General features: G+C 37.8%; 1 protein-coding gene across 1 annotated transcript in view; it reads left to right on the plus strand.

Moving 5' to 3' along the window:
- The first annotated feature begins 13213 nt into the window (after positions 1–13213).
- Positions 13214–25629, plus strand: part of LOC113834070 (serine protease inhibitor Kazal-type 10-like) — a 28556-nt gene continuing 16140 nt past the window's right edge. The window contains exons 1-3 of the mRNA XM_035438733.1: positions 13214–13225; positions 13698–13797; positions 14637–14719. Coding sequence (XP_035294624.1) covers positions 13214–13225; positions 13698–13797; positions 14637–14719 — 195 coding nt within the window. The remainder of the gene's footprint in view (positions 13226–13697; positions 13798–14636; positions 14720–25629) is intronic.

Raw genomic sequence — 25629 nt, forward strand, 5'->3', positions numbered from 1 at the left:
CTGCCAATGTGAAAAAATGAAAGCAGTGCATCTGCTTAAGCAAGTCCCACATTTTGCATCAGTAGCTGAGCTAACACTCTCCACAGCCACGGGACTGTTTATATCAGACAGTAAAAGAACCAGAAGAGACACTGAAAGCAAAGGAAAAGAAAGTAAAGTTTAAAACAAGAAATGACTATAGCAGAAAACTGCAAGAAATAGAGTAACTCTTTGACTTGGAAACTACAGGAATTTGAAATTTGGAACAAAGAGCTGCAAATTGTCCACAAGATTGCACAATAACCTAAAGAAACTTAGAAACAGTGAATGTTATGGGATATTTGTACACTGTGTGAAGATATATTACTATGATTGGTTTAATTAACAGCTGAATGGCCTATAACCAGGCATGAGGTATAGGCAGAACTTCCAGGCAGAGAGAGAGAGAGAGAGAGAGAGAGAGAGAGAGAGAGAGAGAGAGAGAGAGACAGAGAGAGAGACAGAGAGAGAGACAGAGAGACAGAGACAGAGACAGAGACAGAGAGAGAGTAGGAGGTACCTCTAGGATGCACACCAGAAGTCAAGGAAACTTGGAGAGAGTCAAACATACAGAATAAAAGATAGATGAAAAGACACAAGACAAAAAGCAGCTTAATATAGATGGGTTAATTTAAGTTATAACAGCTTAAGGGAGAAGCCTATATGAAGGCCAAGCTTTCATAATTAATAAGTCTCTGTGTGATTATGTGTGAGCTGCTGGATGACAACAAAGTTTGTTACACGTGGACTGAGAGTAAAACATGATAACTTGTCCCAGTCCCTAGAAATGTATCTAAGGAGAGCAAAACCAGTGCCAACTGATGGAGACATATCCTGTCTTCACAGAGTTATGTGGGTTCTATACAAAGAATTCACCAAAAATTATAAATATCATCACTCAAGGAGAAGGATGTTTTCAAAACTGGAATTGTTAAATTTTGGATACGTTTTAGAATTCAGATTATAGTTAGTAGGGAGTAAAAGGGGATAAAATATCAAACTAAAAATCACCTCCATGTCTATTGGTCATAGTTAACTAGAAAATTATAACAGACACAATGCAACATTCTTTGCCTAATATGATGGCTGTGATATTGACAATAATTCTTTTTAGGGTATGCTTGAGTACTTTGCTTTTTGGAATCAATGGAAATGCTAGTTCTTTGTTTGGACCCGAAATAATTGAATTGTTAAGTATAAAACTAAGTAATTCAACAAACTTCACTCATGAACAGATTCTCTCATTTTAAAATATAAAGATGTATTTTGTTAAGCAAAATTATCCATAAAATATGAAAAAGAAATGAAAAATTACTGGCATTAAATATACTTTTCGTAAAAAGAAACTTCAAGAAACAAGTAAAAACTTTAAATTGTAAAGTGTTTTAAATTTATGGTTGTGTGTTGCCCAGACCACAGTCTGGAGCTGATGCTTAGCTTATACAATGTTGTCTTTTTCCACTGGGGTGCTGAAGGTGGCCCTGGATGTAGTCTTTGGGAAGCCCTTCTAACAAATTCCCTCTGGAAAGAGCTATTATTACAGGTTTTCTGATAGGAGTAGCTTAGAGACTGCAGTTGTGGTAGTGGTTGCTTTGTTTACACTTGCAGTATGAAGTCTAGTTTCACGATAGAGGAATTCCATGTGTCTGATGGCAGAAGAGATGTTTGTTGGGCCCTTGATCAAGTCAATTTGGAGACTGAAGATGTAGGCACAGGTGTGATGTGATAATCATTTTATACATTTCAATGTCTATAATTTGTTGAGAATTTCATACTATGCATTATGAAAGTATTTATCCTCCAGCTCCTCCAGATGCCACTGCCTCTCCATTTACCCAACAATATCTTTTATATTCCTCCCTCCCACCGTCCCTTCCCTGCCTTCCTCCCTTCCCTGTCTTCCTCATTTCCTCCCCTCCCTTTCTCCCTCTCTTCCTCCTTCCCTCCCTCCCTCTCTTCCCTCATCAATTCTGCAATTCTGGTTTGTGTTGGATAAGCCTCTTAGGTGTGGGTCCTGCTCTGGAGTGTGGTCAGTACAACAGAAATCAAATTATTCCTATTTTCAGGTGATATGATATTATGCATAAATAGTCACAAAACTTCCACCAGAAAATTTCCAGAAACAACCATTTCAGCAAAGTGTCAGGATACAAATACAACTTGTAGAAATCAGTATGTTTTCTACATACCACCAACTAACACACAGAGAAAGAGATCATGGGCAAATACCCATCTTCTATATTTTAAATAGCCCTTTTGTAGTTGGAGGTTTTTTTGTCTCCCCTGGAAGTTCCCACATAACTACTCGGAGGTTTAATATTTATTATAATTGTTTACCAAATGGCTCATGCATGTCACTGACTAGCACTCACATTTAAATTAACCCATTTGTACTTGTTTATATTTCACCACAAGGTTTATGGTTTGTTATCTTACATCTTGCTTCTCCAGTGGCTACATTGTTTCTCTCCAACTCTGCCTTCTTTCCTCTCAGTATCTTATGTTTGGATTTCCCTCCTGGCTTTCTACTGCTTGGCTATTGGCCAAAATAGCTTTATTCATCAACCAGTAAAAATAACACATATTCACAGCATACAGAGGTAATCCCAATCATTCTTCTTTTGAAAACAATTTTATCCCAAATGCTTTGTCAGGGCTTTGTTTACTCTTTAACCTTCCATGTCATTTGTATAAATATTATAGTATCAAACTTTGTGTTTTAATGGGATTTCTCTGTTGTGAATGTATGTGTGTGTCTCTGTATGTTTCTTGAGCTTTTTCCTTGTCTTCTTTTCACTGTTTCTTCTTTTCTTTTGTCCTATTCTGTTATTTTGTGTTATTTTATCTAATTTTATTTTATTAACATTATATATTTAAATGCCTATTTGTATCCTAATGAGAGAGAGAAAGAAAGTGTATGAATTAAGGTAGGTGAGGAAGTTGCTGGGTATCTATGAAGAGGGGAAATCAAAATCAGAATATATTGTATTAAATTTTATTTTCATTAAAAAAATCAAGACTACTCACAAAGAAATAGAAATGCATTTCTCAGTATTATATTATGTATTCATTTAAAGAAATGGTATAGTTTGTTTTCATTTCCTTTTTCATTTTAGTAACAATCTTATTTTACATATACATCTCCCCATTCCCTCGCCCTCCCATCCTCCCTACCCACCCCCAAGCCACCCCTCCTCACTCCCCAGGGATAATGAGGCCCTCCATGGGGGAATCATCAAAGTCAGGCACATCATTTGGGGGAGGGCCCACGCCTCCTTCCTGTATCTGGTCTACAATAGTATCCCTCCCTAGGGAATGGGCACCCAAAGTCCATTTGTGCTCTAGGGATAAAGACTGGCTCCACTGTTAGAGGTCCCATAGACTGTCTTGTCCTCCTAGTTGTCACCCACATTCTAACGGCTTAGTTTGATCCAATGCTAGTTCCCCAGCTTTACAACTAGGGTCTCCATGCTCTCACTAGGTCAGATCAACTGTTTCTGGGGTTTCTCCAGCACTGTCTTGGCTCCTTTGCTCATCCCTCCTCCCTCTCCACTAGTAGATTCCAGGAATATGGTTCAATGCTTGGATGTGGGTGCCTGCTTCTGCTTCCATCAGCTACTAGATGAAGGCTCCAGCAATGGCAAGCAATGTAGTCATCAATCTCATTATAGGGGAAGGGCATCAAAGGTGGCCTCTCCACCACTGTCTAGATTCTTAGTTGGGGTCATCCTTGTGGATCCTCAAACATTTCCCCAGCGCCAGACCTTTCTACAAACCCATACTGGCTCCCTCTATCAGGACTACTCCTTTCTTGCCCTCCTCTATTCCTTCCCTTCTCTCATTCTACCTCTCTCCCCTTCCCATCTCCTTCTCCTCTCCACTCCTCATGCCCTCAATTTGCTCATGGGTTCTTGTCTCCTCTCTTCCTGGAGGACTATGCAATAATCTCTTGGGGTCCTTCTTGTTTCGCCACTGGTCTGGTGGTGCAGATTATAAGTTGGTAATCCTTTGTTCTATGTTTAAAATCCATATATGAGAGAGTATATACCACGTTTGTCTTTTTGTGACTGGGTTACCTCACTCCAGATGGTTTCTTTTAGTTCCATCTATTTGCCTGCTTGTTTCAGGATTCCATTGTTTTTTTTTCCAATTAGTAGTAGTACTCCATTGTGTAAATGTACCACATTTTCTCTATGAACTGCTGGATCTTGAGGTAGATAGATTCCCATTTTCCTGAGAAACCTCCATACTGATTTCCAAAGTGGTTGTATAAGTTTGTACTCCTATCAGCAATTGAGGAGTGTTTCTCTTTCTCCACATCCTCTCCAGCATAGACAGTCATTGGTGTTTTTGATTTTAGCCATTCTGACTTGAATAAGACAGTATCTCAGAGTTGCTTTGAATGGCATTTCCCTGATGGCTAAGGATGTTGAGCACTTTCTTAAGTGTCTTTTATCCATTTTAGATTCATATATTGATAATTCTCTATGTAGTTCTGTACCCCACTTTTTAATTGGATTGTTTGGTGTTTTGGTGGCAAGTCCTTGAGTTCATTGCATATATTGGAAATCAGCCCTCTCTTAGATGTGGGGTTGCTGAAGAAGATCTTTTCCTATTCTGTGAGCTGCTGTGTTTTATTATTGACAGTGTCCTTTGCCCTACAGAAGCTTCTCAGTTTCAGGAGGTCCCATTTATTAATTGTGGATCTCAGTGTCTGTGCTACTGGTGTTATGTTCAGGAAGTGGTCTCCTGTACATCCCACTTTCTCTTCTAAGAGGTTCAGTGAGGCTGGATTTATGTTGAGATCTTTGATCCATTTGAACTTCAGTTATGTGCATGGTGATAGATATGGATGTATATGCAATGTACTTCATGTCAGCATCTAGTTATGCCAGCACCTTGGTTGAAGATGCTTTCTTTTTTCCATTGTATAACTTTAGCTTGTTTGCCAAAAATCAGCTGTTTGTAGGTATATGGGTTAATATCACAGTTTTCAATTCCATTCCATTGGTCTATCTGTCTATTTTTGTGCTAATACCAGGCTGTTTTCAAGACTATAGCTCTATAATAGAGCATGAAGTCAGGGATGATGATGCCTCTGGAAGTTCCTTTATTGTACAGGGTTGTTTTGGCTATCCTGAATCTTTTGTTTCTCCATATAAGATTGAGTATTGTTCTTTCAAGGTCTGTGAATAATTGTGTTGGGATTTTGATGGGGATTGCATTGAATCTGTTGAACGCTTTTTGGCAAGATAGCAATTTTTACTATGTTGGTCCTACCTAATACAGGAGTATGGGAGATCCTTCCATTTTCTGTGATCTTCTTCAATTTCCTTTTTTAAAGACTCAAAGTTCTTGCTAAACAGGTCTTTGACTTATATGGTTATTGTTACTCATGATATTTTATGTTGTTTGAGGCTGTTGTAAATGATGATGTTTCTCTGATTTGTTTGTCATCCCATTTATAGTCTCTATATAGTAGAGCTTCTGATTATTTTGAGTTAATCTTGTCTCCTGCCAATTTGCTGAAGGTGTTTATGAGCTGCAGGAGTTCCCTTGTAGAGTTTTTTGGGTCACTTATGTAGACTATCATATCATCTGCAAATAGTGAAATTTGACTTCTTCCTTTCCAAAGTGTATCCCCTTGGTCTCCTTTGGTTGTCTTATTGCTCTAGTTAGAACTGCTATTACAATACTGAAGAGATATGGATAGAGTGGGCGGCCTTGTCTTGTTCCTGATTTTAGAGGAATGGTGTTGAGTTCTCTCCATGTTGGCTGTTGGTTTACTGCAGATTGCTTTTATTGTGTTTAGTTATCTTTCCTTTATCCCTGATCTCTCCATGACTTTTATCACAAAGTGGTGTTGGATTACGTCAAAGGCTCTTTCAGCATCTAGTGAGATGATCATGTGGTGTTTCTTTTTCAGTTCATTTATATCATGGTTTACATTGATGGATTTTCATATATTGAACCATACCATAGTCGCTGGGATGAAGCCTATTTGATCATGGTGGATGATTTCTCTGATGTGTTCTTGCATTCGATTTGCCCGTATTTTGTTGAGTATTTTTGCATTAATGTTGATGAGGGATATTGGTCTGTAGTTCTCTTTCTTAGTTGTCTTTGTTTAGCTTGGGGACCAAGGTAATTGTAGCCTCTTCAAAAGAGTTTGGCATTGACCATTCTACTTCTTTTGTGTGGAACAGTTTGAAGAGTACTGGTAGTAGCTCTTGTTTGAATTTCTGGTAGAATTCTGCACTGAAACCATATGGCCCTCTGCTTTTTTGGTTATGAGACTTTTGATGACTGCTTCTATTTTATTCGGGGTTATAGTTATATATAAATTGCTTATCTGTTTTTGATTTAATTTTGGTAAGTGATTCAGAAAATTGTTCATTTCCTTTAGGTTTTTGAATTTTGTGGAGTACAGGTTTTCAAAGCATGACCTGAAGATTCTCTGGATTTCTTTAGTATCCTTTGTTATGTCTCCCTTTTCATTTCTGATTTTGTTAATTAGCATGCTATCTCTCTGCCTTTTGGGTTGTTTGGATAAAGTGTTGTCTACCTTGCTCATTTTACATTGATTCATTTTATTTATTTTTTGCTTCTACTTTATTGATTTCAGCCCTCAATTTGATTATTTCCTGGGGTCTACTCCTCCAGGGTGAGTTTGCAACATTTTGATCTAGAGCTTTCCATTTTACTGTTAATTCTGTGGTGTGAGTATTCTCCAGTTATTTCATGTGGGCTCTTAGTACTATGAACTTTTTTCTTAGCACAGCTTTCAAAGTGTCCCCCATGTTTGTGTAGGTTCTTTCTTCATTCTCATTGAATTCGAGGAAGTCTTTAATTTATTTTTTTTTATTTCTTCCTTGACGCAGGAATGGTGCAATTGCATGTTGTTCAATTTCCATGAGTTGGTAGGGTTTTTGATATTTGTGTTGTTGTTTAATTCTAACTATAAACCATGGTGACCTGATATGTGTGTAGGTTTGCTACATTGCTTAGTATGTGGTCAATTTTAGAGAATGTTCCATGTGGCACTGAGAAGAAGATATATTCTTTCCTATTTGGATGGAATGCTTTATAGATATCTGTTAATCCCAATTGGGTCATAACTTGTGTTAATTCCTTTGTTTCTCTGTTAAGTTTCTGTCTGGTGGTTCTGACTAGTGGTCAAAGTGGTGTGTTGAATCCTACTATAAGTGTGTGAGGTTTTATGTGTGATTTGAGCTTTAGTAATGTTTCTTTTATGAATGTGGGTGCCTTCATACTTGGGGCATAGATGTTCAGAATTGAGACTTCATCGTGATGGACTTTTCCTGTGATGAATATGAAATGACTTTCTTCATCTCTTTTTGTTTTTTAGTTTGAAATCTAATTTGTTAGCGATTACAACAGCTTGCTTTTGGGTACATTTGATTAGAAAATCTTTTCCTAACCTTTTACTCTGAGGTAATGTCTGTCTTTGCTTTTGATATGTGTTTCTTGTATGCAGCAGAAGGATGGATCTTGTTCTTTGTATCTATTTTGTTATCTTGTGTATTTTTATAGGCTAGTTAAGACCGTTAACATTGAGGAATATTAATGACCATTGATTGATAATTTTTTCTGTTTCTTTTTGGTTTGTGGTGGTGGTATTATATGTGGATTCCCCACCCCCACTTTTTGGTGTTTTGTAAAGTGGGGTTATCGATTGCCTTTTCTTGGGTTGGAGTTTTCCTTCCCGTACTTTCTTTAGTGCTGGATTTGTGGATATGCATTGTTTAAATATGGGCATAGTAGTTTGGGCTGGCTTCCATGTTCCCTTAGTGTTTATAAAACATGTATCCAGGACCTTCTGGTTTTCAGAGTTTCCATTGAGAAGTAGGTTATATATTCTGGTAGGTCTGCTTTTATATGTTTCTTTTTTCCTTTGCTTCTCTTAATATTTTTCTTTATTCTGTAAGTGTGATCCTTTGATTACTATGTGACAAGTGGCTTCTTTTGTGGTCCAATCTATGTGGTATTCTTGTACTTTCATAAGCACATCCTTCTTTAGATTGTGGAAGTTTTCCTGTATGATTTTGATGAATGTTTTCTGCACTTTGGGCTGTATTTCTTCACCTTCTTCTTTACTTATTATTGTTAGGTTTGGCCCTTCATTGTGTCCCATATTTCTTGGATATATTGTGTTAGGGATTTGTTGAACTTGAGATTTTGTTTGGTCAATGATTGTGTTTTCTCTAGTGAATCTTCAACACCCTAGTCTCTTCCATCTCTTGTATTCTATTGGTTATGCTTACATCTGTAGTTCCTGATAGTTTAGCCAGCTCTTCTATTTTCACCATCCCCTTATTCTGTGTTTGCTTTATTGTTTGTATTTTAGCTTTAATGCCCTGAACTGTTTGAATGTTTGCTTCACTTGTTTGGTTGTTACTTCTTCGCTTTTTTTGCATTCTTTAACGAATTTGTTTATTTCTTGTATTATTTGTTTTGCTTTTTCTCTATTTCCTGTATTTTTCATTAGTTTTTTCTTCCATTTCTTTAAGGGATTTTCTTGTGGGTCTCCTCTTTTTGGGTCTCCCAAAGCTTCATAAAGTTGTTTTTAAGATCCTTTTCCTCTGCTTCATCAGTTTTGGGATTTTTCAGGTTTTGATGGTGTAGAATCCCTAGATTCTGGTGGTGTTATATTAGTCTTTACTTTTTGAGTTTTCTTATACTGTCTTCTTCCCATCCCTACTTCTAGTGGGTGCAGGTATGGTCTCTCTCTCTCTGTTCTTGTCTCTTGGTGGCATAGGTGGGCCAAGACTTCATTGACTGCAATTCTGGATGGCCCAGCCTCTCCTGCTGTTCTCTCCACTCAAGCCGATAACATATGGTGCTAAGACTCAAGTGGAGGGTGGAGGGCAGAGGGTGTAGCAGGGGTCAAGACTCAGGTCAGGCTAGACTATAGGTGGTCAGGCCTGCAGGGGCAGATCTACTCAAGCAGAGGGCAGAGACCATGGATCTGGATCAAAGAATTCAACATAAATCCAGCCAGACTCAACATATTAGATGTCAAAGTGGGAAATACCCTTGAATTAAATGGTATAGGAGACTGCTTCATGAACATTACACCAGTAGCACAGACATTGAGATCAACAATTGATAAATGGGACCTCCTGAAACTGAGAAGCTTTTGTAAGGCAAAGGACACAGTCAGCTAGACAAAACGGCAGCCTACATACTGGGAAAAGATATTCACCAACACCACATCTGACAGAGGGCTGATTTCCAAAATATAAAAGGAACTCAAGGAGCTAGTCTCTAAAACACTAAACAATCCAATTAAAAAGTGGGGTACAAAACTAAATAGACAATTCTCAACAGAGGAATCTAAATGGCTGAAAGATACATAAGGAAGTGTTCAACATCCTTAGCCATCAGGGAAATGCAAATCAAACAACTCTGAGATACCATCTTACTCCTGTCAGAAAGGCTAAAATCAAAAACACCAATGACAGTCTATGCTGGAGAGAAAAGGAAACACTTCTCCACTGCTGGTGGGAGTGCCAACTTGTACAACCACTTCGGAAATCAGTATGGTGACTCCTCAGGAAAATGGGAATCAGTCTACCACAAGATCCTGCAATTCCACTCTTAGGCATATACCCAAAGAAGCACATTCATACAACAAGGACATCTTCAACAATTTTTATAGCAGCATTATTTGCAGTAGCTAGAAACTGGAAGCATCTTAGATGCCCCTCAACTGAAGAATGGATAGAGAAAATGTAGTCCCTTTACACAATGGAGAACTACTCAGCAGAAAAAAACAATGGAATCTTGAAAATTTCAGGCAAATGGATGAAACTAGAAGAAACCATTCTAAGTGAGGTGCCCAATCACAAAAAGCCAAACAGGGTATGTAGTCACTCATATATGGACTTTAAACATAGAGCAAAAGATTACCAGCCCACAATCCAACCACCAGAGAAGCTAGGTACCAAGGAGGACTCTAAGACAGACATACATGGTCCCCTGGAGAAGGGGAATGGGTCAAGATCACCTGAGCAAATTGGGAACATGAGGGGAGGGGAGAGGGAGCTAGGAGAATGCGAAGGGGTGAATAAGAGGGTTGAGAAGCACATCAGGAAGCAGAAAGTTGGAGTTGGGAAAGAATAGAAGAAAACAAGATAAGAGATACTATAATAGAGGGAGACAGTTTATGTTTAAAGAGAAAACAGGCACTAGGGAAATATCTGTAGATCTATAAAGATGACACCAACCAACAATCTAAGCAGCAAAGGAGAGGCTACCTTAAATGCCCTCCCCTGATAATGAGATTGAAGACTAACTTATATGCCAGCCTATAGCCTTCATCCAGCAGCTGGTGGAAGTAGAAGCAGACACCCACAGCTAACCACTGAATTGAACTGAAATCCAGTTGCAGAAGAGGAGTGATGAGCAAAGGGGTCCAGACCAGGCTGGAGAAACCCACAGAAACAGCTGACCTGAACAATGGGGAGCTCTTGGTCACCAGACTGATACCTGGGAAACCAGCATGGGACTGATCTAGAGAATGGGTGTCAGTGAGGAGACCTTGGAAATCTATGGGGCCTCTTATAGTGGATCAGTACTTATCGCTACCATAGGAATGGGCTTTAGGATCTCATCCCACATGGAGGGATACTACCTGAGTCTAGACACAAGGGGGTTGACCTAAGCCCTATGCCAAAGAATATGACAGACTTTGACCCTCTATAGAAGGCCTCACCCTTCCTGGGGAACAGAAATGATATGGGATGGGTAGGGTGCTAGTTCGGGGGCAGGGGAGGAGGGGAGGGAGAGGGACCTGGGATTGACATGTAAAATAATTTTCTTTCTAATTAAAAGATAAAATAAAAAATAAAAACATATATATATATATATATATATATATTCATGTCTACATATCACTTTCAAACTTATTTCTCTTTTCCTCTTACAACTCATTCATTTGAAGAAGATTTAAGTATCTTCCATTTTCTAGAATAATTGACTACTTTCATTCTTTTAGTAGTTATGATTTCATGAGGTCAAATTGTCCCCAAGTCTCCTGCCAAGAGAAGATCTACTGAGAAGCTTTTGATAGGCTTCACTCATGACCAGCTTTACAACCTCCAGGGTGAATTCATGAAGCCTCCATGTCTTATCTTCCCTGTGCAATCTTCTTAGTACATAGTGCTACATTTCTCATAGATAAATTGGAGACTTTGCTGATAGGCTCTGATTGAGGAAATAAAAGTGAACATTGGAATGAACAAAATAGCCACAGTCCTGGAACTGTTGTCCTTAAATCAAATATCTCTCTGTATTAGGTAGCTTAAGTGGGCTCCCAGCAAGACAGCTTTGTGTGAGGGATTCTCCAGGTTAGTGTTCTTCCTAATATAATGATAATGGAGGCTTTAGTTTTGAAAAAAACTAATATAAATGTCTCCTTTTCCTCCCCTACTCTCTCAAATACACGTTAGCATTTTTGACTGTTAGTATTTTCCAAATTTACTTTTATGGTTGTATGTATGTATGTATGTATGTATGTATGTATGTATGTATGTATGTATCTATCTATCTCTCTCTCTCTCTCTCTCTCTCTCTATCTATCTATCTATCTATCTTTCTATCTATCATCTATCTACCTTCTATCATTTGTAATATTTAAGTATTCTCTTGTCATCAAATTTTATGACCTTGTTGAATTCTATTTTAGAAATAGATAAAAGGAAATATTACCTTAATTAGGAATCTGGGTGAATTTCATCAAAATCAAGAAACTGTTTTAGACTCATCCCATGGTTGTTTTTATTTGCTGTCTAAGGTACTGAGTTTACCAACACTCCAAAGTTTTCTTATCATTTGAAAATGTTGGTCTTCTCAAGAGTGATGTACATCATCTTGCTCTTTCTTCTTTATTCTGGTGAGTACATTTTCCTGTCCTGAATAAGAACTTTGAGCATATTCTAAAAAAAATCCAGGGAGGCAGAAAACTCTAAATATGACATATGAATGAATGAGCTTGTTTACTTGGGTTGTCCTTAAATTGCTCATGGTACAAAAGTCTCTAAAATCAGTGCAGTGGATTGCTTTTTCTAAGTCCACTTTGGAGAAGTTTTAAGAGATCAGTGGGTTAGAACAGGCTGTGTAGACTTTCAGTCTCTGCTCATGTACTCCAGATTGCTAACTTAATCCTATTGTTAAATGATAAGTTGGAGAATGAACAATACCCATTAATATGCCATTCTTTGAAAATCCATTTTGTTTGACAACTTTAGGCACTTTACATTCAGACCTATATTTGGGAGTGTTTTATTCTCCATGTAGTAAGACATTGTAGGTGAATTTCAAAATGAGGCATTTGTGAAAGTTCTAGATCCTTGAAATTATAACTTTTTAATGTTTTCAACTTATGTCAACACATGACAGATAGTTTGAACCCTGATACAAGGGTATTTCACATTAAAATTCACATAAAGTTCATATGTCCAGATCTATTAACAAATGGAAACTGATACTTTTATATAAGAAAGTAGTATATAATACTACTTTTCACAGAGCTAATATTTTTTGTTAATTAGAATTGTCTAGATTTGCATGCCATTTAGTTATGTTTTAGTTATGTTTGAAATACTGCCACAAAATTTTCATTTATTACATACAGCTGAGGGCAATTTATAACAATGTCTGGTACCTATAGATGTAGGAACTTCTCACCAAAACATGGTGGACAACATAGTTTTTATTAATTTTTTATCTGTCTTCTCTGCTCCTTTTTCAGAAAGTGCCTTTATAAATTCAATCTTTTCCAGGAAAGCAGTAAGTTACTATTATTTTCTATGGAAATTTAAAGAGTAAAATTTTCTTTTTATAAACAGAGCAACTTAATGTAATATTTACCAAAAAAATTCTTCCAAAGTTAAAAAATGGTATATTGCATTACAGTATGTATAAAACCCCTATTGAAATGCAAGTGTGATACAAGGTGGGAAGATGAGTATCTCAATTCTAAATTCCAACTATTGTGAATCAGATGTGTAATTCAATATGGATACCATCCAGCAGGGCACCTCAATGTTTAGCCTACAGCTAAAATGGTAATTTCCACATAATTATATGGTAGAATGTTACATTTGAAATTAAATGTTAAAGTTGAAAATCGTCACTCTAAATATCAATATATCTCTTTATCTGTCACACGATGTCTCAAAAAGTAAGTCACATATATAATATAGTATTGCTTTTGCTGTATAAATTGCAAAATATCTAAATTGAAAATGAGTGTTATGAACATGTACATAAATTATATGTGTTTACATGTAAATAGGCAGTATATGAGCATCAAATTGCAGAAAGTTACAGAGGAATAAGTGAATAATACAAAAGTTCAATTTGCTGATGTGGATTGAAGGGAATGTTGTTTGGTGGGGAATCACACATGTCATAATGTGAGTTGTGTGCTTTCCAAGCTCATGGTACACCAGCTGTGTGGTGTTCTTATTATTAGAGGTTTACAAACTAAAAATTTGATAATCATTTGCAAATTTTTGTATGTGTTATATGTCCTTTACATCTATGTGTAGATTACATTTAAACTGTTTTTGTGACAACAAATAACGAATGGATAATATTTTATTCAATAGCCTATCATCTAATACTTTTATGTTATTTTGTGTGTTTTTCAGTCCATGTGTTCTAAGTATAGTTCTAAAGGACATTGTACCAGAGAGTATCATGCAGTCTGTGGAAGTGATGGCAAAACTTATGCCAACAAATGCACTTTTTGTAATGCACACAGGTAAGAATACAGTTCTAAACACAAGTTCCTCCTAAGTAATGCAAACTAAGTAGCAAAATCTCAGGTTTGTGTTATTGGTATTCCATGTTTATTGTACACAGAAAAAATGACCCAACAAAATAATGTGCTATGAAAGACAAAGAAACATATGTACATGCCTTTAATATTGTGAGTTCTGAAAACGGCTTTTGTATTCGGGAGTTAAGAATATAGTTGTGTTGAACATTGTGCAAAGAAAGAAATCAGTGAACTTAATTAAGAGGAATTACTAATTACAGATGTGCAAATATTCTGAGACAATTTAAAGACCTGATTCTCAATAGATCTCTGTAAAAGTCTTCAATCTATCATAGTAGAAAGAGTCTCTCTGGGAGGATCCTCTTACCTCCTGAACTCCATGAACAATTCTACAGCACTGTATGTTCTAGGATACCTCCATCTACTGTCTCTGTCCTTTCTGCTCTAATCAGATAACTGTGTCTCATGTATAAATATTTCTTCTGCTAATTCACATCACATGATTTCATTGGCTTTTCTACTGAATAATCCTCTTATCAAGGTCTATTGGCAATCCCCAATTCTTTTCTTTCTTTAGTCTAGCAACCTCCACGAATAAGGCAGAGCTGAGACAATAGAAAGGATCTGGGGCACCCACAGTTGAAAGTGTGCAAATGTTGGGAGCAGTCAGGGTCTAGTTGCTCATAGAAGAAGAAATTAATGTCTACAATTCAATGTTTCCCTTTTGAAAATTACATGATATATTTCCCAAAGAGTTTGATGTAATGTTTCAGTAATTGTTTTGACCTCTTTTATTTTTTCCTTACAGACAAAGTGGTGGTTCCATTAAATTTTTACATCGTGGTCAATGCTGAGTTTTTGATGCAACTACATATTCCTATGGATCTTATTGTAATCACTGTTTTGCTCTGAAGTCTACACTGCTTTGGACATTTTGTCATCAGGTTCTATAGTCCTAGAAGATTGGCTGATTCTTTGTGTAGACAGAAGGGTGGGCTCTCATGCTCTTTTCACTTCTGAGATCCTGAAATTTCAAGATTTTTATCTTCTATGGTCTACTAAGTAATGACAACTAAAATTGCAAAATCTTAAATTTATATCCTGTATACTGACAACTTTAAACAATCAATGCCCTAGCTTTGATATTAATAAAATCTTAAGTACTCTATTTATGAAGAAAATCATTTGAGAGTTGGAAAGAATGTCCAGTGGTTAGGGAAGTTCAATTTCCAGTACCCCTGTCAGGTGGCTCATGTCCTCAATCTCCAGGTGAAGCTCATACCAGATCCTATCCATGATGGACACCTGTACATACATGTTATACATGCAGACACACATACACATAATCATAAAGAAATTAAATCAAATTATCCTTGTTTACTTGTAATATGAGTTAGTCCATTATATACTTTTTCGCAAATACATATGAGAAGCTTTAAAATAAAGTGGTGACTCGTGAATATTTCAGTGGGAATTACTTTTTCTGTTAATAACTCCTTCCTCAAGAGTTGAACATTTGTTCCCTGACCTCACAATGAATTCGAATATACATTAAGACTGTTTAATCTTAAACCATCCCCTCCCTCTTCTTTGTGATCCTTCTATGCCCCTGAGCCAGAACAATATGTGAGTGTATTGTGGGAACTGTTCATCAGAAGCTGCAGACTACCAGTGTTAGGGAATCCTCCAGAGAAGACTACTGGCACATGTGTTACAGCCAATAGCAAGTATTATTAGCAAGCAGGCATCTATACTGGGTATTCAAGATTCCGATGCAGCCCTGAGCCTTTCTCAGGGTGAGCTTGTAAGTGCAAAAGTCATGTTCTGAGTTGACATATTTCAGTTAACAAGAAGAGTTACCCTGAAACAGAGCTTCATGTGCCAGAAAGCAAGGTTTGTACATTTAGAGAACTTCCCAGAACTATGGCCTTTAATGGTTTAGGCCTTTGTTTTGTTTTGTTAGGTGTTGATGGCTATGTTCTGAATTTTACAGTCTGAATAAGACTTCCATCATGGAGTCAGTTGTGCTAAGGTCTGGATCCTTGTTACACCAACAAGTCTAAGACCAAGTGACTCTGCAGGATCATTTGTACAAGGGTGTCAAGGCGTCCTTACCTCCCAATCACAACCAGAGTTCCCATCCCTGATGTCTGTTGCAAAGTCAAGGTTGACATTTCTAAATTTAAGACTCCTATATGCAGAACAAACCTGAATCCCTTTCATGATCATTCCAATATTAAAGGCTCAGTATTTAGTCCATGACTTAAGAATGTTTGTCAGACTGGGGACATGTCTTTCTCTTTTTGGTAGGAAGAGTATAACTGTAAAGTGTTGAGAAAATATGTTGTGGTGGAATATTCCTTTATCTAGGCAATGATGTGTTACATGTGTTTTTGCAGCCTTGGTTAATGATGTAAAGATGTGTTATATGCCAGGCGTTTGTGGCACATGCCTTTAATCCCAGCATTCGGGAGGCAGAGACAGGCAGATCTCTGTGAGTTTCAGGCCAGCCTGGTCTCCAGAGCGAGTGGAGGGATAGGGTCCAATGCTACACAGAGAAACCCTGACTCGAAAAACCAAAAAAAAAATTTGTTACATCTGTTTATGTTGCATTTGTTCAATTATGTAAAGACTTGTTACATTTACTTTCCATTGCTTTTCTAAGGCACCTAGTAGGTATAATAAAGAGCTGAAAGGCCAAGAGCTATGCAGAGAGAGGGATTTTCAGGACTGGTGGGTAGAGGTAAGAAATAGGAGTAGAAATCTAAACTCAAAAGAAGGATAAGAAGAAGAGAAGAAGGGAGAAATAGAGGGACATGTCCAGGGCCAGAAGACAGGCAGATCCCATCCAGATATGGAGAGTTGGTTGGTGTCCCCAAAGAAAGCCTGCTACAATACTTCATGCTCGCAATATACCCAGAAGTTTAGAAATTGTCTGTGGTATATTTACAAGCTTTAGAAGGTACATGCAATACTGTCTTGACTTTGCTACCTCTGGGGCAGGACAGATAATACTGTCATTGCACATAAGTCTACTGGATCCTATAGGTTTACAGCACATATAAATAAATACATATACACACATATATATACATACATATATATATATATATATATATATATATATATATATATATGTAAATGATAGTACTATGGAAAATTTCTGTGGTGACACAGGTAGGTGTCATGTTTTACAAGTTTTCCTGGAACATGGGCAGTTTCAACAGAAATTATGACCTCTGCATGCTGGATAAAAGGTGTCACTTGGGGAGGAATTGTGAAGCCACTTATTGGGTGATATAAGTAAGAAGACTGAATTGTGAAAAAGGGCTTGAATAGCATTTGCTGTGATTTTTACATCAAGAAAAAAAAACAGTCATTCTGAGAATGATATACAAAAATCTTGCTTCTGGTACTACTGGATAACAATGGTTACTAAGGGAACCATTAAGTGCACAATGACACAGCAGAGAGGCTCAGGTAGCATCCTTTTGAATGGCTAGTTTCAGAAAAATGCGGTAAACGTAAACCAACCATTTGCCCTAAGTACATTCATACTATTCTCTGTGGGGCAGCACAGGACCTTGAAAGGAATCTTCAGCATCAGCATAAGCTAAGACCTTTCTACCTGAGGAACTTCTGGAAAAGACACACACATTCTCTTGATGGCTTCCTTCTTTATTCTCAGTTCTTCTAATGTTCTTTCTGTGTTCTTTTTACTATATTCCTTCTTTCTACAGCTTATACACCTCAAAACAGTTTTTTTAGGCAACGTAGGAATTACAATGTGGTTACATTCTGTTTTCCAATTGAATGATTATATGAACACAAAAGAAACATAAAAAAACAGTATGTTTTTTGTATCTCTAATATGACTAAACATTTAACATATTACAGGTGAAAACAATGTTATCCCAAAACCCACATGCATTCACTTCAAGCAAGTTGTTGTAGATTAACTGTGTGGGCAATCAAGGTATTCTTCTCAGTTAGATCTTTTACTGGTAGGCTGCATTTTGCAGTTACAAAGAAAGGTACAATTTCTTTATTAATTACCATGAAACATAATCTTATAAGGAATCTTAAAGTTATCACAAATCTAAACTTTTATATATGATAAAGAATCAGTCAGCTCTACTTTAAATCTTTAGGGTACATACCCATTCATCAATAGTATTTTATATCAGAATTTTTAGGGCAAAAATGGGTACAGGGAATTAATAGCCAATTTTTTAAAATCAACCAATCCTATCAAGAAAAGTCTGTCAGGCAATGATAATGAGGCTTCTTTGTTCTTGTTCCCTGACCTTAACAAGTTCTGCATTCAACTGTCTGATTTTCAAAAACTTTGGATTTTCTTCTTGGGTATTTCCAACTCAAAGTTACTTAACTAAATCATCTTAGTCTACCTTTCTCATTTTCAAAGGTTTGTTTCAACTGTGATGCACTCTGAAATCTGTGAACATATCTCCTGACATTAATGTTAAACAAATTTAATACACTGGGCTACTGGGACTCAATTGCTTTTCTTAATAGATAGTCCAGTGTTGTAGCAGGGTGATATTTCCTTGTTTATATTTTAAACATCAAAAGTCTATTTAAGCTAACATTATTATTGTCATTTAGATAGTACAGTTAAGGCGGGGTCATCTTCATGATAATCCACAGATAAAAATGCCCAGTAGATTAGGATGTACTTATGAGATAAACATACTCCATAGAGGCAGTGGGGATCTTCCCACACTCAGAGCAGAAACAAACATGTAAAGGCACAGCAGAAACAAAAGAATATTCTGGGGTCTGTAGTTCCTTTTCCTTGTCTAAATGAGACTTCATCCACCAGAGAGTTTTCTCTTGGTGGGCTGACAACCTGAACTTCAATTTCCATCTGCTGTTCCTCTGATATGGCACATTTATTTGCTTTGTGATCTGATATATCACCTGAAATAAAACTGTGCTAGTCTGGGCAATTACATCTTGGGCTGCTGCCAACCTGACACTTGGTGGTTTCCTTATACAGGTTATTCATAAAGCCTGGATATAAGGTCATAGTGAGGGTCAATTCCTCCACATAGGTTGAGTGTCCTTCCTCTAAGGGATGTGTGTTCCCCCTGAAGATTTTGCTGTTTAGAGCAAGACTAAAATTCAGAGGTATTGTTGGAACCATCTACTGTGTTTCACATAGGGAACAGTGAATGGCTCATTTCCAAAGATAGGGGAAGAAAAAAAATCAAACCTGGAGAACTGATTTTTTTTTGCAGTGAGTGTAAAATCTCATGTGCCCTCATGTTTTTCAGACAGGATGGCTATCCTCATGATGCAACAAGTAACTTCTATGAAAAATATGGTAAGGCCTCCATTGTGTTCCTATTCATGAGTTAACTTACCAAAGTCAGATCTTGTTTTCCTGAAACAAATGAATGTAAGGGCTTTAGGGATTGTGTATCCAATTTCTGTGCCTTTCTTAAGACCCTGATGTATTTGGCTCAAAGGTAGCTTTTGTTTGTTTTCTTGTTTGTTTTTTGAGGCAGGGCTTCTCTGTAAGTTTGGAGCCATCCTGGCACTTGATCTGTAGACCAGGCTGGCCTTGAACTCACAGAGATCTGCCTGCCACTGTCTCCCGAGTGCGGGCATTAAAAGAGTGAGCCACCAATGTCCAGCCTCAAAGGGTGTTTTAATTGACTATTCCAGTTCAAGGTCGTGATGTATTGGAGATGACAATGATCAATTCAGTGTTCATTTGCATGCCAGTATCTTCTGCATGTGCACCTGAAGCAGGCCTAAGTTTGCCCTTGTGATCCCTGTGACTAATTATAGAGGATGTAAGGATATGAGTCTGGCCAATGACACATACAAAGTCACACAGTTATTTAGGCTCCCTTCTCTCCTCCCTAATCCCATTAATCTTCTTCCTGATCTTGGTGATTGAACACTGAGAAGGCAATATTCAGTAGCTTGCTCTCAGGGAAAATCACTGCATCTGCAGTTTCTGAGGAATCCTATGAAGTCAGAGGCATGCTGTTGGACCCATAGTTGTTGAATTTCCTGAAGGCCTCTGTTAGTCTGTTGAGAAATATGGCAGAGTTTTCTTCCCTTCCTTCTGGGATATATTTGATTTTGCTATAGTGAAGCTGTTTCTTATTTCACCTGTTAATATGTTTGTAATAAAACTTCTTAGTAACACTATTCTTTGCCTGGTTCACTACTAGGATATAATTCCAGTCACCATGTTCTTTATATGGAAAGACATGCAGTTGCCTGATACACATAAGCACAGTCATGGAATAAAATTATTTACTTGAGATTTTGTTCCCTAGCACATGGTGTGTCTTCAAGTGGTATGGTAAGGAATGAAGACTAAGTTTATAGGTCTTCTCGAGTAACTTAATAGGCTGAGTATTGTTCTTTCAAGGTCTGTGAATAATTTTGTTGGGATTTTGATGAGGATTACATTGAATCTGTTGAATGCTTTTGGCAAGATAGCCATTTTTACTATGTTGATCCTACCTATCCAAGAGCATTGGAGATCTTTCCACTTTCTGAAATCTTCTTTAATTTCTTTCTTTAAAGACTCAAAGTTCTTTCTAAACAGGTCTTTCACTTGCTTGGTTAGCATTACCCCAAGGTATTTTATGTTGTTTGTGGCAATTGTAAAGTGTGATGTTTCTCTGATTTATTTCTTAGCCCATTTATTATCTCTATATAGTATATAGGGTTACTGATTTTTTTTTTGTTGATCTAGTATCCTGCTACTTTGTGGAAGGTGTTTAACAGTTATAACAGTTCCCAGTAGAGTTTTGGGTGTCACTTATGTAAACTATTTTATCATCTGGAATAGTGACTTCTTCCTTTCCAAAGTGTATCCCCCTTGGTCACCTTTGGTTGTCTTATTGCTAAAGCTAGAACTTTGAGTACAATATTGAACAGATATGGAGAGAGTGGGCAGCCTTGTCTTGTTCCTGACTTTAGAGGAATGGTGTTGAGTTTCTCTCCATTTAGTTTGATGTTGGCTGCTGGTTGCTGTATATTGATTTTATTATGTTTAGGTATCTTCCCTTTATCCCTGATCTCTCGAAGACCTTTATCACAAAGTGGTGTTAGATTTTGTCAAAGCTCTTTCAGAAGCTAGTGAGATGATCATGTGGTTTTTCTTTTTCAGCTCATTTATATCACGGTTTGCATTGATGGATTTTCATATATTGAACCATATCATCATCACTGGGATGAAGCCTACTTGGTCATGGTGGATGATTTCTCTGATGTGTTTTTGCATTCGATTTGCCAGTATTTTGTTGAGTATTTTTGCATCAATGTTCATGAGGGATATAGGTCTATATTTCTCTTTGTTAGTTGTCTTTGTGTGGCTTGGGTACCAAGGCAATTGTAGCCTCTTAAAAAGAGTTTGGCACTGACCATTCTGCTTCTTTTGTGTAGAAGATTTTCAGGAGTACTGGTAGTAGCTCTTGTTTGAATTTCTGGTAGAATTCTGCACTGAAACCATATGGCCCTATGCTTTTTTGGTTTTGAGGCTTTTGATGAAAGCTTCTATCTTATTAGGGGTTGTAGGTCTATTTAAATTTCTTATCTGTTCTTGATTTAATCTTGTTAAGTGATATCTATTCAGAAAATTGTTCATTTTCTTTAGATTTTTTTTATTTTGGTTTGGTTATTTCCAGGAAGGGTTTCTTTCTCTGTAGCTTTGGAGACTGCCCTGAAACTAGCTCTTGTAGACCAGGCTGGTCTTGAACTCACAGAGATCCGCCTGCCTCTGCCCCCCGATTGCTGTGATTAAAGGTGTGTGCCTCCAATGCCCGGCTCCTTAAGATTTTTGAATTTTTTGTAGTACAGGTTTTCAAAGCATGACCTGAAGATTCTCTGGATTTCTTCAGTGTCCTTTGTTATGTCTCCCTTTTTATTTCTGATTTTGTTAATTAGCATGCTATCTTTCTCCCTTTTGGGTTGTTTGGATAAACTTTTTCTACCTTGCTCATTTTACATTGATTCATTATATTGATTCTTTTTTGCTTCTACTTTATTGATTTCAGCCCTCAATTTGATTATTTCCTGGGGTCTACTCTTCCGGGGTGAGTTTGCTACTTTTTGATCTAGAGCTTTCCTTTGTGCTGTTAATTCTATGGTGTGACTATTCTCCAGTTTCTTCATGTGGGCCCTTAGTGTTATGAACTTTCTTCTTGGCACTGCTTTCAAAGTGTTCCAAAAGTTTGGTCCTGTTGTGTCTTCATTCTCATTGAATTGTAGGAAGTCTTTAATTTCTTTTTTTATTTCTTCCTTGACCCAGTTATGGTACAATTGCATATTGTTCAATTTCCAGGTGTTTGTTGGGGTTTTGCAGTTTGTGTTGTTGTTGAATTCCAACTTTAAACCATGGGGATCCAATAGGATACATGGAGTTATTCCAATTTTTTGTACCTGTTGAAGTTTGTTATGTTGCTGATTATGTGGTCGAAATTAGAAAAGGTCCCATGTGGCACTGAAAAGAAGGTATATCTTTTTTTGTTTGGGTGGAATTATCTATAGATGTCTGTTAATCCCAATTGGGTCATAACTTCTGTTATTTCCTTTGTGTCTTTGTTAAGTTTCTTTCTTTTTTTGTTGCGAACTACACAAGGTTTTATTATAGTTGTTTAACAAGCTAACCCATGTTAGCTCTGGTCTTTCACCCACCCACCATGGCAGATGGCTAGGAAAGACAGCTTGAAGTGTCTGCATAGAGATCTTATAGGGCAGCATAAGGGGAGTGTCTAGGGGTATCCACAGGCTCAGGATTGGTGTGGCTCCAGGCTTGGAGGGTTTGCCCTGTGTTGATTGGTCAACTGGTTGTTATGGCCCATAGGCCCTCCCAGGGTTGTTGTTGTGCTCTGCGTGTCATTGCTGTGCACTTGTCTGTAAAGGACACCCAGAGCCGTAAAGCATAGCACCACCAGCTAACTTCTGATTGGTTCCTTGCCACGTGGCAGGCATCTAACCTCCCAGTGTCATTCCCCCATTTTTTTTTCTTTTTGGAAATTCCAATCATGGAATTGCTGTCTCTCCAGCGTTCTCATCAGGGAGTGAGAGATATTGGCATCCCCATTCAAGGGAGTTCCTTCTGACTTAGCATTTCAACCAGGGAAAATGGGTGATGTATTCTTCCCATACTACTTCGTGCTGACTTTGGGACGAAGTTAGGGACCCAAGAAGGTTGAAATGCTAGTTAAAAGCAAAAAAGGGAATTGATGCAATGGGGAATCCATCAGGAGCTTCTGGTTGGCAGACTCTGTTGCAGAGACAGGTGGTGTCCATATCAGCTGGACTGGTTCACATCCACAGCAAGTCCAGGGCTCATAGTCTACTTAGGAACAGCCTGTGGTCAGCAACTGATATACTCAGATGTGTCTGCCAGAAGCAGAAACCTGTTCAAGACATGTTTAAACTAGGAACAGAAGTTAAAACTTATTTACTGAAGCCCACAGTGCAGAAAAAGCACTTATCTTGATCTGTTCAAACAGCAGGAACATATTTATAATTTTGAGTCCTAGTAAAAACTACAGCATGTACAGTTTTCTTCTGTCCAGAGAGCCAGGTATGGATTGGACAGAGGTGCCTTTGGCCTGATGAAAAGCCCTTTAAGTTTATACTTAGATGACAACCAAAATAAACCTAAAAACCTTGAGCTTGTACCTGAACAGTAGATAGTCATTACTTTATAAGCTAACATGCTGAGTATACTCTATAGTGAATCTGACTGCCTGATGCTGTCAAGCTGACAACCATTAATATTTCAGAGATCCGAGAAGGGTATATTTTATACAGTTTCAGAATCTATTAAAAAGCAACAGATGCTAGATAGAAGCCAGTCCACATACAGTTAGCCATACTTAAGTCTCTCCATTTATGCTGGAGGCAGATGTCTCCAAGAACAGCAATCTTTGCCAGGCCTATAAGGTGAGAGGTTTTTTTCTCTCTGTGGAAGAGGGACATGGAAAACTGACCTTTTTTGTCTAGGCAAAGGGGTACAATCAATTATCCAGTGCCCAGCAGCTTTGTCCACTGTTTCGTTCAAGCCCTGGCAGGCAGCAGGTATCACATCTGAGCGTCTCGTTCAGTGGTCCAGGTGCAGGAACTAGGGTGCCTAATAATCTTTTTTGGAGACTTTGGGTCACTGTCAGGATCTGGCATTCTGTCTGATATTATAAACTTTTAAAACAATGTTTTAAATGCCATATTCTGCAGGTCTCTGAAGCATTAGAGGTTTGTCTGTATAGTTACTTGCCTTAAGCACACATTAAGCACACAGGTGGCTAGGTAAGGTCTTATTTCTGTAATTAATTTTCAGTCTGACTGTAACTGTTTTTAACATAATAGAATATTTTAAACTGATTTCTGTTATAAGCATACAGCTAAAACAAATGGTGCAGGTTACTGCCATTTTGTAGCCAGCCACATGGCACAAAATGACTGGTAACCATTTTGCTGAAGTTAAAGATACTTGAACCACCATCATGACTAAAGATGACCACATGGAAATTAGAGGTACCATCTTAGAAACAAGTTAAACAAGAAAATCAGTTAAGATATGAAATGTTGATGCTTCTATATATTATAGAAAGACATTAAGGGAATTTAAATTTCTTTTTAAAACCAGTTTTTTTAAATGTTTATGTTTTTTAAATGTCTTTTTTATTAATGTTTATACTTAAAGAGCTTCAATTTAGAATCATTTTTTAAGCAAAGCCTGACAATGTAAAGTTTTTTTTTTTTTAAAGCTGCTAATCTATTATATGATGTTACAGTTTATGTTTCCAGAAGTTAAGTTTAGGGTGTTGGTGGCCCACACCTTTAATCCCAGCACTCTGGAGGCAGAGGTGGATGGATCTTTGTAAGTTCAAGGCCAGCCTGGTCGACAGATCGAGTTCCAGGACAGGCTCCAAAGCCACAGAGAAACCCTGTCTCAGAAAGAAGTTAAGTTGAAGCAAGCAGCTAAAATATGTACATGTAGCTACTGTTTAAGGAATATAAGGTAACTCTATGAAGTTTTAAATTCAGCTGTGCTAAGTTTTAAATATTCTACAAAGTTAAAACCAGTTACAGTCAGACTTTGTTAAGTTTCTATCTGGTGGTCCTGTCTAGTGGTGAGAGAATGGTATTGAAGTCTCTCACTATAAGTATGTGAGGTTTTATGTGTGATTTGAGCTTTAGTAATGTTCTTTTTTATGAAAGGGGTGCCTTTGTATTTGGGGTATAGATGTTCAGAATTGAGATTTCATTTTTTTTTTAGTTCAAATTAGGAACAAGCTTGTTTCACATGTAAATTCCTTCTCCCTCTCCCTCCCCTCAACCCCACCCCTTCTATCCCACCCCGACCTACTCCCCACCCCATCCACCCTCCACTCCCCAGGCAGGGTAGGGCCCTCAACAGGGGCTCCGCAAAGTCCACCACATCATCCTGGGCTGGCCTAGGCCCTCCCTCACGTGTCCAGGGCAAGAGTGCATCCTTTCACGTGGGATGGGTTCTCAAAGTCCCTTCTTACACCAGGGAAAAATACTAATTCACTACCAGGGGCCCGCTGGAGTTCAGAGGCCTCCTCATTGACATCCATGTTCAAGGGTCTGGATCAGTCCTGTACTGGCCTTCCACACAGCATCTGGGGTTGATGTGTTCCCCCTTGTACAGGTCAGCTGTTTCTGTGGGTTTCTCCAACCTGGTACCAACCCCTTCAAAGATCATTCCTCCCTCTCTGCAACTAAGTTCCAGAGTTCAGATCAGTGTGTATCTGTGGATGTCTGTCTGTGCTTCCATC

Source organism: Cricetulus griseus, chromosome 2, assembly GCF_003668045.3.
Source record: "Cricetulus griseus strain 17A/GY chromosome 2, alternate assembly CriGri-PICRH-1.0, whole genome shotgun sequence".
Classification (NCBI taxonomy): Eukaryota; Metazoa; Chordata; class Mammalia; order Rodentia; family Cricetidae; genus Cricetulus; species Cricetulus griseus.